General features: G+C 43.0%; 1 protein-coding gene across 1 annotated transcript in view; it reads right to left on the bottom strand.

Annotated features, from left to right (window-relative positions):
* The window catches only part of NEMP2 (nuclear envelope integral membrane protein 2), an 84,869-nt gene that overhangs the window by 64,296 nt on the left and 3,088 nt on the right, over window positions 1-17,485 (bottom strand). The window contains exon 2 of the mRNA XM_073633212.1: window positions 7,790-7,899. Within this exon, the coding sequence (XP_073489313.1) occupies window positions 7,790-7,899 (110 nt within the window). The remainder of the gene's footprint in view (window positions 1-7,789; window positions 7,900-17,485) is intronic.

A 17,485-nucleotide genomic window follows, 5' to 3' on the forward strand; every position in this document is an offset into this window, starting at 1 on the left:
TTTTTTGCAATACAAATAAATAGATTAAAAAAAAAAAAATTTCTTCATACATTTAGACCAAAACGTATCCTGATACAGGTCTTGGGTAAAAAAAAAAAAAAATCCCAATAAGTGTATATTGATTGATTTTCGTGAATGTTATAGCGTCTACAAACTATGAGATATATACTGGTATGTTTTTTTTTAGTAATAGAGGTGATCAGCGACTTATAGCGAGACAGTGGGCCATCTGACACTAACTGACACTTTGTGGGAACTGGCTAACTGCCACTGATACTATACATTGTACTAATGACACTGGCTGGGAAGGGGTCACTATCTGGGGCAAAGGGTTAAATGTGTGCCTATGTTTACTGTGTGGTGCTTTTACTAAAAAGGTGTGTCAGTTTTTATTCCCTGCTTTGTAGAGAAACAAAAACCAGCACATCGCCTGATTAACATACACTAAGCTCTCTCCAGTCAATCGCTCCGACGATCAGCGGGTGTCAGTAATAACTCATTGGCACTTGCTGAAAATATACACAATTCTGTGCAGCCAGCCCGCGCTGTAGCAGTAAAACTACAGTGCATGGTCGGCAAGGTGTTATGTCATATGAATAAAAGCAGACCACTGTAAACATCACTGTCAGTGCAGTAGTTTGTCCCAGCTGTTACTTTAGCTGGAAGGCTTAGCCTGTATGCAAACATGCATAAAATTTAAATTAAAAAAAAAAAAAAGTGTGAAATAGAATAAGGAATTTATATACTGAATGCACCTACTGAAGCTGGTACCCAATATTCAACAATATTTTTTACTATAGTGGGCCTTTGCGCAACGCTGGGGAAAAGGTAAAATTATCTATTGCAGCTGTTTTGGGGAGAGGAGAAATAATTTAGCTTACCCATTTCTCAGCTCCCCCAGCAGATGGCACTCCCCCCATACATTGCAGGGCTATTGACCCTGTATTGGTCCTAATGATGTTAGGACCCTAAGTTGCTGGAGTGTTGGGGGGGGAGGAGAAGACGTGGCAGGGACCAGACTAGCAGCAGGGAGAATGGAGAATCGGGTAAGTAAATCTTTAATTGTTCCCCTGGACCTACAGTGCCTCGAAAAAGTATTCATACCCCTTAGCGTTTTCCACAGTTTATCATGTTACAACCAAAAATGTAAATGTATTTTATTGGGATTTTATGTGATAAACCAACACAAAATGGCAGGAAAACGATAAATGGTTTTCAATTTAAAAAAAAAAAAAATAACTGAAAGGTGTGGCGTACATTTGTATTCAGCCCCCTTTACTCCGATACCCCCAACTAAAAACTATTGGATCCAATTACCTTCAGAAGTCACCTAATTAGTAAATAGAGTCCACCTGTGTGTAACTTAATCTCAGTATTAATACAGCTATTCTGTGAAGCCCTCAGAGGTCTGTTAGAGAAACTTAGTCAACAAACCACATCATGAAGGCCAAGGAACACAACAGTCAGGGATAAAGTTGTGGAGAAGTTTAAAGCAGGATTAAGTTATAAAAAAAATATCCCAAGCTTTGAACATCTCACAGAGCACTGTTCAATTCATCATCTGAAAATGGAAAGAATATGGCACAACTGCAAACCTACCAAGACATGGCCGTTCACCTAAACTGACAGGCCAGGCAAGGAGAACATTAATCCAAGAAGCAGCCAAGAGGCCCATGGTAATTCTAGAGGAGCTTCAGAGATCCACAGCTCATGTGGGGGAATTGGTCCACAGGACAACTATTAGTAGTGCACTCCACAAATCTGGACTTTATGGAAGAGTAATAAGAAGAAAGCCATTGTTGAAAGAAAGCCATAAGAAGTCCCATTGAAAATTGCTGTTCACCGACACTCTCCATCCAATCTGACAGAGTTTGAGCTATTTTGCAAAGAAGAATGGGCAATAAAATGTCACTCTCTAGATGTGCAAAGCTGGTAAGAGACAGTTGTAATTACAGTGAAAGGTGGTTCTACAATGTATTGACTCAGGGAGGTTGAATACAAATGCACGCCACACTTTTCACATATTTATTTGTAAACAATTTTGAAAACCATTTATCATTTTCCTTCCAGTTCACAATTATGTGCCACTTTGTGTTGGTCCATCACAAAAAAAATAATAAAAAGACCTACACCTTTATCTCTGATTACGCCCAAGGCCAAGCGAAGCTCTTTGACTCACTATTGCCACAAAACAGTCCCAAACAACGCACTTTAGCCTTCCCGAAAATTCGATCCCCAGCAGGCGACCTGACTCACTAAACTCCCTATCCCTTCAATAGCCCAATGCCACAACGATCTTCTAGAAGTCCCCTTCTCTTAGAAACCATCAAGTCCCTCAAGCTAGGCTCATCCCCTGGGCCTAACGGTTTCTCTACCGAGTACTACAAAGTTTGTTACCTGTCTAGCACCTTATCTGACACGGTTCTTCAACTCTCTCAGGGATTGAGCCCCCTTAGGTAGAGACATCAATTCTGCATATATCTCTGTCATCCCCAAACCAGGGAAGGACGCAAGTGAGGTAAGCAACTATCGCTCAATCTCGCTTATCAATAACAATCTAAAGATAATGACTAAAGCGTTAGCGAACAGACTAGAGAGTTTCATAGCTACATACATACACAAAGACCAGGTGGGCTTCATCCCCGGGAGACAGGGTCCAGACCAGATCAGGAGTGAGGTTGACGTTATTTCATTGCTCGACTCCCAATGGGATGGCGGTCCTCCCCAGCAGGGTTTCCTCCTCTCGATAGACTTGCAAAAGGCTTTTGACTCCGTGTCCTGGCCATACATCTATGAAATCCTGGAAAGATGGGGCTTCGGGCCCAACGTTCTAGGTATCATCCACTCTCTTTATTCATCGCTTAATGCACAGGTGCGCTTACTGGGCAGGTACTCTGAGACCTTTGATATTGGCAAGGGGACTAGACAAGGATGCCCACCCTCTCCCTTGCTTTTTGTGATAGCTATAAAAACTATAACTATCTCGATAAGAACCAACGCTGACATCAAGGGAGTTCTTTGCAGAGAACAGGAGCACAAATGTGCATTGTTTGCGGATGATCTCCTATTTCTTACCTCCCCCCTAACATCCACCTTTAATGTATACATATACTCAGGGAATTTGACTTGGGATCGGGTCTGAAAGACAACATATCTAAATCTGGTCTCTCAACTAAAACACAACTTTGCATTTACTTGGGCAATTGATGCAATTCCATACAAAAAAAAAAAAAAAAAAGCTCATCCAGGCCAATTATTGTCCTATGGTGCGTAACTGTGGCGAGGACTTAGCGGGGTGGTCGAAGAGTGGTCTATCCTGGCTGGGCAGAATTAATGCGGTAAAAATGACCCTTCTTCCGTGAATGTTGTATCTGTTTCGATCACTCCCGATCCCTATCAAGAAACGATTCCTCCTAGGACTCCAAATCACAAATCATGAGCTTTATCTGGGGGAATAAAGGCTACAGGTGCGCCAAAGAGGTCCTTTACTGAGTAAAGTTGCAGGGGGGGGGTCTAAGCCTTCCTAACCTGTGGTGGTGTTACCAAGCAGCCCAACTTACCCAAATCTCAATAGTTTACTCTAGGGGACCTAAACTTGACTGGATTTCCATGGAGAGGCAAGCAGTTCCATTAAACACAACAGACTACCTCCTATGGCGTGAAATGAAATCCAGACCGTCTATTATGTCTCCTACTCCTTTCTCACTCAGTAGCACCGTGCAACACAAATCACAAACATACACTCATCTCTCCCATGCGTCCACTGTTGCACATTTTCCACAATCCGGCTCCCCCCCCCACGCATGAACATCCAAGCATTCCGTTGGTGGATAAACAAAGACCTATTCCGCATTGGACACTACTTCACACTGGCAGGCCCCATTAATCTGAGACACTGTAGGAATAAACCAGAAATGCCCAACTCGGAGATATTCCGATTCTCTCAAAATTGTACACTTTTTCAACTCTATCTGGACAGATAGGAACAAACCCCCCAAAGCCACTCCGTACGAACAACAGTGTTCCAAAATTATGGAACAGAGGGGAGGTATCTTGTTGATCTACTCTTCCTTGGCATGTAAGGAAGGCATCCCACCCTACGCCTGGGAGATGAATATGGGGCATTCGTGGGATGCAACTGTATGGTCCCAAGTCTTCCAACGTTCCTATAAAAAGGTATCCTGAATATCTCCCTGATTAATGCGAATATCAAGATCCTAACTAAGTGGTACTATGTCCCCTCCAGGTTGGCAATGATCTACCCAGAAGCTCCCTCCCTGTGTTTTAGGGAATGCGAACTAGATGGCACAATTTTCCACATCTGGTGGACCTGTCCCCACATTAGGTCTTACTGGAACAAGGTCTTTCATACACTGAGGAAGATAACAAGCCTTACGATCTCACAAGATCCCTCTTAAATCGCAAAATCCCAATGGTTCAAACACATGCAAGCTAACTTTTTTTTATCCTCCTGGGAGCCAAAATTACGCTCGCAAAAAACCCACCTAATCATTCAGGGCGGCCAAGAGGAAAATATCCTGGATTATGTCACAAGAGCACATAGTTGCGAAACTACAGGGTAACCTTGGAAAATTCTAAGCTATTTGAGAACCCTAGGGCATCTTACTGTAATATTTCCCTCTGCCCAGGCATCCCAAATAGATGATAGGATACTCCTGGTCGTTCCTCTACTCAACCCTTCTTTCTTACTCTCTCTTTCAGGGACACCCTGTTCCTACTCTTCTCTATATATTCTGTCTACTTAAAAAGGTTTTTGGTTATGGGGGGGGGGGGGGGGGGGGAGTGGAAATCACACCCCTCACATGGGAAGCGGAAAACGCTCCAAGTTTTGACTAGTTTGTTAAGTATATGTAAGAAATTCTGTTTTCCTACCATCATACCAGATTGGACCCCTTAAATGAAATTCTACCCACCTCACAATCAACAAAGCATTTTCCCGATTTAGTGCAGAGTTCTCTGCTCACAGCTGACAAAAAAAACAAACAAAAAAACAGGCAGCTTGCTAAGTTTATGTCAACACCGCTTAGGCCCCTTTCACACTTATATGACTTGTCCTACGACTTGGGACTGCAAAGTCATATGACAAGTCGTTCCCCATGATTTCCAATGACTACCATTCATCCATTCATATTAGTACGACTTCAAGCTGTGCTGACTTCAAAGTAGTCCCTGCACTACTTTGGTCCGACTTTGACTTTGAATATCAATGAAGTCGGATCAAAGTCAGATCGCCGTACTAACTGATCCGACTTGTGCTCTGATGATCTTGAAGGGGAACTCCACACCAAATTTAAAAGTAAAAACGGCATGGGTTCCCCCTCCAAGAGCATACTAGGCCCTTCGGTCTGGCATGGATTTTAAGGGGAACCCTCACGCCCCAAAATCTATAGCAGACCCTTATCCGAGCACACAGCCCGGCAGGTCAGGAAAGTGGGTGGGGACGAGCGAGCGCCCCCCCCCCCCCCAAAGCACCTTGTCCTCATGTTGATGAGGACAAGGGCCTCTTCCCAACAACCCTGGCCGTTGGTTGTCGGGGTCTGCAGGCGGGGAGCTTATCGGAATCCAGAAGCCCCCTTTAACAAGAGGGCTCTAAGATCTCGGCCCCCCACCCTATGTGAATAAGTATCGGGTACATTGTACCCCTACCCATTCGCCGGGAAAAAAAAAAAGTGTCAAAAATAAAACACAGTACATGCTTTTAAAGTCATTTATTAGGCAGCTCCGGGGTCTCTTCTGACTTCTTCTCCTCTCCCCAGCTCTTTTGCCTCCTCCGCTGACATCTTCTGCCTCTGCCAGTTCTTCTCCCTTCTCCGCTGATGTCTTTTAGCCCTCTCTGATTCTTCTCCCTCTGTTGGGTCTTCTCCGCTATCTTCTCGCTCTTTTGCTGGGTCTTCTCCGCTGTCTTCTCCCTCTGTTCTTACGATGTCGACTGGACACCCTCTACCGCTCTAATGCCGGGTGTGCAGTGTGCCACTGCCCCCACTGCCCGGGGCATGATGGGCGGCGACGTCATAAGGAGCGGGCCTCCGGTGATCCCCCCCATCAGAAGAACAGTGGGAGAAGATAGCGGAGAGGACAGCAGACAGAGGGAGAAGAACCGGAGAGGGGGTTAGAAGACATCAGCGGAGAAGACCCGGAGAGGGGAGCAGAACCAGAGGCAGAAGACATCAGCGGAGGAGGCAGAAAATCCAGAGAGGGGAGAAGAAGTCGGAAGAGACCCTGGAGCTGCCTAATAAATTACTTTAAAAATGTGTACTGTGTTTTATTTTTGACACTTTTTTTCTTTTAGGTGAATGGGTAGGGGTATATGTACCCGATACTCATTCACATAGGGTGGGGGGCCCCCCCTTGTTAAAGGGGGCTTCCAGATTCCGATAAGCCCCCCGCCCTCAGACCCAGACAACTAATGGTCAGGGTTGTCGGGAAGAGGCCCTTGTTCTCATCGACATGGGGACAAGGTGCTTTGGGGTGGGAGAAGGGGGCAGGGCCCCCCTGCCTCAAAGCACCCACCCCCCATGTTGAGGGCATGCGGCCTGGTATGATTCAGGAGGGGGGGGCGCGCTCACTCGTCCCCACCGCCTTTCCTGACCTGCCAGCTGTGTGCTCGGATAAGGGTCTGGTATGGATTTTGGGGGGGGGGACCCCCACGCCGCTTTTTCAGCTTGGAGGTTCCCCTTAAAATCCATGCCAGACCAATGGGCCTTGTATGCTCTTGGAGGGGGAACCCATGCCAGTTTTTTTTTACATTGTGTGTGGAGATCCCCCTAAAGATTCATACCAGACAGTGCCTGGTATTGTCAAGGATCAAAGTCAGAACCCTGTCCATTGAAGTCAGACTTTAAGTCACAGGGCAAAGTTGGATCCACAGTTGTACGACTGCTTTGTCAAAATTGTGGCTGCGAAATCGCACAAGTGTAAAAGGGGCCTTAGACAAAGATAAAAGAGAAACATTGTACCAATTAGACCCCTTTCACACTGGGGCGCTTTTCAGCTCTAAAAATAGCTTCTGTAAAGCGCCTCTCAAGCCACCCCAGTGTTTCACACTGGGGCAGTGCCCGCTTGCAGGACGGGAAAAAAAAAGACCTGCAAGCAGCATCTTTGGGGCGGTGCCGGAGCGGTGTATACACCGCTCCCAAAACACCCTGCCCATTGAAATGCCAGAAAAGCGTTTTAGCAGCGCCGCAACACGGGCACCATTAACCCAAACATATACATACATATATATATATACATACACAGTATATACACACACACATAACATTTTTTAGCAGAGACCCTAGAGAATAAAATGGCAGTTGTTGCAATACTTCATGTCACACTGTATTTGCGCAGCAATCTTTCAAGCGCAATTTTTTGAGCAAAAAACACATTTTAATGAATAAAAAACTAAACAGTAAAGTTAGCCCAATTTTTTTGTATAATGTGAAAGATAATGTTATGCTGCAAGAATTGTGATCTTTATTCTAAGCAAAAAAATCGTGATTCTCATTTTGGCCAGAATCATGCAGATCTAGTACCTACAATCATGAGAAAGTTGATTTTGTAACTACTGTGATGCAAAATGAAATGATGGAAATGTATGACTTATTTCTGCACTACTCCTCCATATACAAGTCTATACAAATCCTCCTGAATCAAACAAGTCACCTTACTAGAACACTTTGCTTTTCTCTCACAATCCAAAGACATATCGATCGCTTAACTGACTTCCTGGCAACCTGGCCCATGTGTGCGTGTGTGCTAAATAACTGAATAAAATCAACTTTACCTGGATAGTTGACCATGCCTGCTTGAAATTCCATTCTGCCTTATGACAGAAGCAATGGTCTTTTGTTTCAGCAGTTGTAAATCCTTGGCTTAGATATGTACAATTCTTATCTAAATAATAATAATAATAAAAAAAAAAAACCTCTCATTAAATCTAGAATTAGAATACACTATATAGACATATAAACCTTAAAACCTTAAATAAAGTTTCACATAACCTTCCAAGTGCACATATTAGGCCTTGTTTTTATTTCAACTCCCAAGTGTGCTTTTTAGAGGGACGTACTAAACTGCATATTGGGATGATGGGATGATTGGATTATTGGCTGCAATACTGAGAACTCTCACTAGATGTCAGTGTACTATATACATGGTAATGACTCTGTTTCTCAAAATATGTTATTCTTTCCTGCAGTGCTTGATACAATGTTGCAAGAAGCAGTTGCTAATGTTTAACTCTTCACTTGCTGATATATATGCAGCTGTACAACAGGATACAGAAGTAATGTAAAAATTACATTTGACCTGTTTTTGATGGGAATATGGGTAGAATATGGGTAGAATTATTATTTCTCATGGGGATTATTGGAGGAATATCATGTTAAAACCCGACAATGAACATACTTAACCCATTACTACTAATAATAATAATATGCATATACTTTTTTCTACAAGGGGATTATGGGTGGAATATTGTAGTTAGACATACATAGGAATATATTAAACCTATTTCTGATATTAATATGTATATAATTATTTTTCTACATGGGGATTATTGGTGGAATATTGTTTATAAATATACATAGCAACATATTTAACCCATTTATGATATGAATATGCATGTAATTATTTTTCTACATGGGGAATATTGGTGGAATATTGTTTATAAATATACATAGCAACATATTAAACCCATTTCTGATGAGAATATGCATACAATTATATTTCTACATGGGGATTATTGGTGGAATATTGTTTATAAATATACATAGCAACATAGTAAACCTATTTCTGATATGAAAATGCGTATAATTATTTTTCTACATGGGGATTATGGGTGGAATATTGTTTATAAATATACATAGGAACCTGTTTAACCTATATTTTTTTTTTACCTGTTTCTCATAGGAATATGGGTAAAGTTATTGTTTTTTAAGTTGATTATGACTGGAATATCATTTACAATAACATATTTAACCTATTTATGAGATGAATAGCCACATAATTATTTTTCTTGGGTGAAATGCCATGGTTAAACATGCCTAGGAATAGGGATGAGCTTCGAGTTGAACATGAGTTTGACTCGAACATCGGCTATTCGATCCTTCGCCAAATATCGAACATTATGGGGTGTTCGCGCCAAATTCGAGTGGCACGCCCCATAATGCACTCATCGCAGTGCATTGCTCGCTGATGATTGGCCAAATATGCACTATGACCCGCATGCTTTTGCCAATCACAGCGCTGTCAGCAAAGAGCCATAATTGGCCAAAGGCAGGGTGCCTTTGACCAATTATGGCTCAGGGGGTTAAGTCCATGCCCCACACTATATAAGGCCGCCTGCACATCGGCCTTGTGTAGTGTGTTGCTGGCGGAGAGAGAGAGATAGAGGGAGAGTTTCATTTCATTTACTTTGAGTAGGCAGTTTATTCAGTTAGCTAGATCTCACTGCAGACCGTTCCTGCTGTACTGTTTCTAATATACTTCAGGCAGGCAGTTGATTCAGTTAGCTGCAGTGTACAGTGTATACACATACACACACAGTAAAACCTTGGTTTGAGAGTACCTGCAAAACAAGCAAAATGTTTTATTAAATTTTGCCTTGATATACAAGCGATGTCTTGATATAAGAGTAAGCGTCATGTCACAGCTGAGTATAAAAAAGAAGAGAGGAGCCTCCAAGTGTAGCAATATGGTTACATTTAATGACGGTACAACATTTAGCAACTTATTGCTATACTTAGAGGTGCCTCTCTTCTCTTTTATACCCTGTAAAAAAAAATGCTTTGATATACAAGTGCTTCGGATTACAAGCATGTTTCTGGAACGAATTATGCTCGCAAACCAAGGTTTTACTGTATGTATGTATATCTCTCTATCCACTGTATACAGTTTAGCTAGATCTCACTGCAGACCGTTCCTGGTGTACGTATTCAAATACACTTTCAGGCAGGCAAATGATTCAGTGATCTGCAGTGCATAAAATATATATATCCACTGCATTCTAGTCTAGCCAAGCTTATACCTGACTGCAGGCCATTCCTGGTGAAATTTTTCTAGTAAACTTCAGGCGGTGTTTTGCTAATCCAATTTTACTCCATGTCTTGAAGGCCACCAAGGAAAGGCAGACGCTCACAGGCCACTAAAAGAGGGCAAGCAGGCTCTGTGTCTACAGCCAACAGTTCTGGTCGTGGACACGGTGCATCCTCAGCACGTGTCTGTGGGGCACGCTTGTGCTTTTTTTCGACAGCTGGCCGTGTTGAGCTACAACAAGCAGAAGAGTTGGTAGAGTGGATCACAAAGCCGTACTCATCCTCTGTCACCCAGGCTAAGACAAGTTTGGCTGCCAATGCAGCTGCGAAAGCGGCCTATTCCATCGGCTCAATTACATCAGTCACTCCTTACCTATAGCCCCACCATCTTGTCTTGAGGAGTCCCCCAAACTGTTTGGCCACAGTGTCGGGTACATACTGCAGGAGGATGTGCAGCATTTTGAAGGCTCCGATGATGGTACCCAGGTTGATAATGAAGGCAGTAACGTGAGAGAGGGGGTGCCCAAGAAGGACAAGAAACTGTCAGTCATGTTCCCCCAGCAGCAGCATACTGCCAAGTTTGCTCCAGTGGTGAGGAGGGAGGGGATGATGAGGTCACTGACTCTACATGTGTGCCTGATAGAAGAGAGGAGGAGGAGGAGGAGGCACATCTCCAACAAGGCAGGATGCCCTCCAGGGGCCAGGTTAAGGACAGCCAACCAACTGCATCACACTGCATAGCTCCGCATGTGCAGGGCGCTGCTGACTCTGCGCGTTTTTTCAAAAGTTCTTTGGTGTGGGCCTTTTTTGAGATGTATGCAGCAGATCGCACCATTGCTGTTTGCAACATATGTCTGAAGCTTATCAAGCATGGCCAAAACAGCAGCCGCTGTTGTCGAGCTCCCATGCAGTCCGTTGTCAACAGTACTTAAAAGACCCACACCAAAGAACAAGGCGGACCTCTCCTTGCTCCTCATCACCTGGGATCTCCAACCCCACTACACCTCCAGTCCTCTCAGAGACCTGCACTGAGAGGAATGAAGGTGTAGAATTAGGTTGCCCACAAGTGCTTGGGACATCTGCTAGTGGTAAACCTAATTTTGATTGTAGCAGGCAAACTTCCCTACCCCAGTTGCTAAACCGTCAAAAGAAATTCGGTCCCAGCCATCCACATGCTCAGTGGCTGAATGCTAGGTTTGGCTAAATTGCTAGTACTCCAACTACTGCCTTTTCAGCTGGTAGACTCTGCCCCCTTTCGAGAATTTGTGGAATGTGCGGTACCTCAGTGGCAGGTTCCCAAACGCCATTTTTTTTCTCGGAAGGCCATTCCGGCTCTCTACCGGCATGTGGAAGGCAATGTCTTGGCCTCGTTGGACAGGGTGCTCAGCGGTAAGATGCATATTACCGCTGACTCATGGTCCAGCAGGCATGGACATGGACGTTATCTTTCTTTCATGGCGCACTGCGCAACCCTGCTGTCAGCTGGGAAGGATGCAGGACAGGGTGCATTAATGTTGGATCTTGTTCCGCCACCATGTCTCCAAAATGCTGGTAGTGGTGAGTCTGCCACACCTCTCTCCTCCACCCCCTCCTCTTCTTCTTCCTCTATCGCCTCTTCCTGTGCAGATTTGACCTCGGAACCAGTGGTGCCAAGTAGGCGTTCTAGGGGCTACGCAAGCAAAAGGTGCCACGTGGTGCTTGAGTTGGTCTGCTTAGGACAGGAGCCACACTGGGGCAGAGATTCTGGCTGCTCTGCAGGGGCAGGTTCAGAGGTGGTTGACGCCACAACAGCTTCAGGCAGGAATGGTGGTTTGCAACAATGGCACCAACCTCTACTCTGCCCTCCGACAGGAACACTTGACCCATGTTCCCTGTTTGGCTCACGTCCTTAATTTGGTGGTGCAGCGGTTCTTGTGTAGGTACCCGGGCTTACAGGATCTCCTGAGGCAGGCCAGGAAAGTCTGTGAGCATTTCTGCCGGTCATATAATGCCAGTGCTCAGCTGGCTGATCTTCAAAAAGGAATGCAACCTGCCCAAGAACCGCCTCATCTGCGACATGCCCACCAGGTGGAACTCAACGTTGGCAATGCTGCAGCGGCTGCAAACGCAGCAGAGGGCCATCAATGACTACCTGTGTGAGTATGGCACCAGGACAGGGTCAGGGGAGCTTGGCCTTTTTGCGCCACGCCAGTGGCTAATGATCAAGGATGCAAGCACTGTCCTATCACCATTTGAGGAGGCCACGAGGATGGTGACAGTGCATCTATCAGTGATACTGTCCCTCTTGTCTACCTGTTGGAGCACACGCTGCGTGGAATAATGGACAGGGCACTTGAGGCAGAACAGAGGGAGGAAGAGGAGGACTTCCTTAACTCCCAACGACCCCTTTATCCAGACATTATTCCTGCAGGCCCGCCTATGACACAGGAAGAGGAGAAGGAGAAGGAGGAGGAGGAGGATTGTGTCAGCATGGAGGTGGAGCCTGGCACTCAGCATCAGCCTTCAAGGGATCGTTTTCAGTCCCCAGAAACCCATGGACTTGTAGGTGGCTTGGAGGAGGTGGCTGCGGATCATGTCGTCCTTAGTGACCCAGAGGACTCCGGACCGAATGCCTCAGCAAACCTACGCTGCATGGCCTCCCTGATCTTGCAAAGCCTGTGAAAGGACCCTTGTGTTCCTGGTATCAAGCAGATGGATCAATACTGGCTGGCAACCCTTCTTGATCCACATTAAAAGGGTAAGGTTATACAGCTTAAACACTTAAACAGCCTTCGCAGAGGGAGCAGAGGATGAAACATCTTCGGGAGGCCTTGCAGAAAGGTTTGTGCAATGCATTTCCAGAGCCTGGGAGGCTACAATTTCCTGGTCCTCCTGGACGCGTTGCTGCTTCAGTCAGTCATAGAAGGAGCGGTGGAGAAGGTGGCCGTCTGACCGATGCGTTCAGACAATTTTTTCATCCGCAGCCCCAAGGTCTGATTGGTTCCAGCAACCATCGCTAGCGTCTGATTTACATGGTGCAGGAATACCCTAGGCAAGATCAGACTTGGAGACCTTTCCAACCGAAAATCCACTGGGTCACTGGGTCTTGAGGATGGATCACTGGCCAGAGCTTGCACAGTATGCAATTGAGCTACTGGCCTGTCCTGCATCAAGCGTTCTATCTGAACACACATTCAGTGCTGCTGGAGGCTTTATAACTGATCAGAGTGCGCCTGTCCACAGACTTGGTTGATCGGCTCACCTTCATAAAAATGAACCAGTCAGAAATAGGTTCAATGTTGCTATGTATATTTATAAACAATATTCCACCCATAATCTCCATGTAGAAATATAATTATATGCATATTCTCATCAGAAATTGGTTTAATATGTTGCCATGTATATTTATAAACAATATTCCACCAATAATCCCCATGTAGAAAAATAATTACATGCATATTCATATCATAAATGGGTTAAATATCTTGCTATGTATAAACAATATTCCACCAATAATCCCCATATAGAAATATAATTATATGCATAGTCTCATCAGAAATGGGTTTAATATGTAGCTATGTATATTTATAAACAATATTCCACCAATAATCCCCATGTAGAAATATAATTATATGCATATTCTCATCATAAATGGGTTTAATATGTTGCTATGTATATTTATTAACAATATTCCACCAATAATCTCCATGCAGAAAAATAATTACATGCATATTCATAGCAACATATTTAACCCATTTATGATATGTATATTTATAAATATTCCACCAATAATCCCCATGCAGAAAAATAATTATATGCATTTTCATATCAGAAATAGGTTTAATATGTTGCTATGTATATTTATAAACAATATTCCACCAATAATCCCCATGAAAAAAAATAATTACATGCATATTCATATCATAAATGGGTTAAATATGTTGCTATGTATATTTATAAACAATATTCCACCAATAATCTCCATGCATATTCATATCATAAATGGGTTAAATATGTTGCTATGTATATTTATAAATATTCCACCAATAATCCCCATGTAGAAAAATAATTATATGTATTTTCATATCAGAAATAGGTTTAATATGTTGCTATGTATATTTATAAACAATATTCCACCAATAATCCCCATGAAAAAAAAATAATTACATGCATATTCATATCATAAATGGGTTAAATATGTTGCTATGTATATTTATAAACAATATTCCAATAATCTCCATGCATATTCATATCATAAATGGGTTCAATATGTTGCTATGTATATTTATAAATATTCCACCAATAATCCCCATGTAGAAAAATAATTATATGTATTTTCATATCAGAAATAGGTTTAATATGTTGCTATGTATATTTATAAACAATATTCCACCAATAATCCTCATGTAGAAAAATAATTATATACATATTTATATCAGAAATAGGTTTAATATATTCCTATGTATGTCTAACTACAATATTCAACCCATGTAGAAAAAGTGTATGCATATTATTATTAGTAATGGGTTAAATATGTTCATTGTCGGGTGTTAACATTCTACCCATATTCCCATCAAAAACAGGTCAAATGTAATTTTTACATTACTTCTGTATCCTGTTGTACAGCTGCATATATATCAGCAAGTGAAGAGTTAAACATTAGCAACTGCTTCTTGCAACATTGTATCAAGCACTGCAGGAAAGAATAACATATTTTGAGAAACAACAGAGTCATTACCATGTATATGTGTATATAGTACACTGACATCTAGTGAGAGTTCTCAGTATTGCAGCCAATAATCCAATCATCCCAATATGCAGTTTAGTACGTCCCCTTTTTAGACCTCACCCTTACTTTTTGGTTAACACAAAACTGCTTTCAAACATGTAAAAAAGGCTGCAGTATTGCCTACAGTCTCTCTGCAGCTGATCTTTCCCCAATACTGATTTACCATGCCTTGTTCTGTACTGTCCTAAGATGGACCATCAGAGGCAGCAGTGACTTGGATTTCACACTTCAGATATACAGCTATGGGACTGCAGGCACAGGAGTGCACTGATATTTTTCAGAAGAAATTTCAGGCGAAAAGTACATTTCTAAAGGGTACTGTGGTAACAGGTGTTATATCAAGATATTCCCTATAACCTAGCAAATCTTCACTTCTAGAGTTAAAGTCCACTTAAAGTGGTTGTATACACCCTTTTGACATTTTTACCCACAGGTAAGCCTATAATAAGGCTTACCTGTAGGTAAAATGAATATCTCCTAAACCTACATGGTTTAGGAGATAGTCACCCTGCATGCAGCCGCTGACGTCAGCGGCGCATGCGCAGTAAAGGTCCGGCGAAGGTCCAGCGTATTGTGCCGGCCCTTGCCGGAATTGAGGACTCCCGCATGCATGCGCGGGAGCAACGGCCTGGCCACTCACAGCGCTGGCACCACGAACCCGAAAGAAACGCAGAGGGGAAAATGTCAGCTCCCTCTGCGTTGACCAGGATGCGATTTGGGGTCCTCATTCTAAGGTATTCCATACCTGTGGTGCATACCAGCACATTAGGTCTTTCCCTTACAGGTTTGTTTTGTTTTGCCGGTATACAACTGCTTTAAGGACTTTTTTTATACCAGGGTGTTACAGTAACACCCATAAAAACTTCAGTTTTACTGAGCTTTACCGCAAAGCATGGTAGCACATGCAATGAGGTACGATGCCATTAATTTTGAACAATGTACTGTTACAGAAGTGTAACAACACAGCCAAACTGAAGAACATCACAACACATGTTGTGCACTGTGGTGCATTAAAAAGAAGTAAATCTGCAAAAAAATAAGAAATAAAAATTGAAGCAAGCCTTTTATCTGGTACATTAAAGGGATGTCCAGACATCTGTGCCCAGTCTTGCCAAGAACAGTTAATCCAGCACTGAGAAATCCTCTCTACTTTTTCTTGCTGGGTTAAAAGCCAACAGATGAGGAAAATTTGTGTTGCCACATGAGGTATTTCTCTCGAACATATGCTTAGTCTTGCTCCTAATGACTTGAAGCAAAAAAAAAAAAAAATTACATTAAAAGAGAAAGAATTAAAAAATAATTAAAAGACCTTTACACATGCATTGCCTTGCTATGTGTGTGTGAAAAAAAGGCAGTGGATGTGCACTGAGGGCTTATAAAAAAATAAGTGGGTTTAGACAACAGGGTAAAAAATCCACCTGCCAATTTTCCACACTGAGGTGGTGTATAGTTAGGAGGGCTGGAACGTGAAGTTCTGTCCAAGACAAGAGCAGGTACGCTTCTTCTGAACAACGCAACTCCTTGTCCCACCTTGATGGTTGATGTACGCCACCACTGTAGCATTGTCCAACTGCACCCTGATGGGGATACCCTGAAGGCAGACAGACCTGTATAGGAGAGCCAGCCAAAATGGGCAAAGTTACAGAATATTGATTAACATCTGTTCCTCTGATGACCTCCAAAGCACGACAAATAGCCATCCAGGCTTGGCTGAGAGCAGAGGGAACCATTTTACGTTTTTCAAGCCAGGCTGTGTGTCTGAAAAGATGCAAACAGTCTGGCTTGGGATTGAGCACGCACAAGTGGCCACCACAGGAAGCGGCTTCCTACTGGGCAGGGGGGTTTAGAAGCCAGAAGCAGAGGACCCACAAAGATGAGGATCAGGGCTGCTCTGGTAAGAGCAGGTAAGTATAACATGTATTTTATTTTAAAGAAAAAAAAAAAAAAAAAAGGGAAGCTTTACTAACGTTAAGTCATTAGAAGAAAAATAAATACATTTCTAGCATCCGCATAGATATCCACTATTACAGAGCCAGCCTGGCCTTGGAGTTATATGCATTGACATGATATGCAGATACATACCAGTAGTCCTGATGTTTGTTCTATATTGATAGGGTATTGAATTGTAGAGCTCTGAAGTTGAACTGGGCATGCAGGACTGCATCAAAAGCAGCTGCCATCTTCCCCACCACCCTAATGCAAACATGAATTGAAGGACTTTTCTTCGATCGAGTCTCCACCTGGGAGTGAAGGGACAAGCTTTTCTCTTGCAGAAGCAGCACTTTTGCCTTTGCTGTGTCCACCCCTCAGAAAGCCAAGAGGCGGTGGAGGCTACCACTTCTGTCAATTTCTATTTTTATTATTCTGTACTATTGTTGGTTTTACAATCCTATGTGTATTAATAAATTTAATATTTTATTGAAATTTTCCTATATATTTTTTTTCAAAAATTGCCATTAAAATCCCAATTTCGAGGTTGTTCTTCTTCCCTGATCCTCTGTTTGGACAGTGCTGATCACATGCACTCAGGAAATTATCAAGGGACAGTGGAAGAAGGGGAGGATCAGAGAAGACGGGCTCAAACAGCCTTTTTACACAATGTGAAGGATTATCCCCTTAGGTTCCATAGTGAGTATAACAAGCATGCTTTACTGCATATGTGGGTTAACGGACAGTA

The sequence above is a fragment of the Aquarana catesbeiana genome, linkage group LG06, assembly GCF_042186555.1.
Source record: "Aquarana catesbeiana isolate 2022-GZ linkage group LG06, ASM4218655v1, whole genome shotgun sequence".
NCBI lineage: Eukaryota > Metazoa > Chordata > Amphibia > Anura > Ranidae > Aquarana > Aquarana catesbeiana.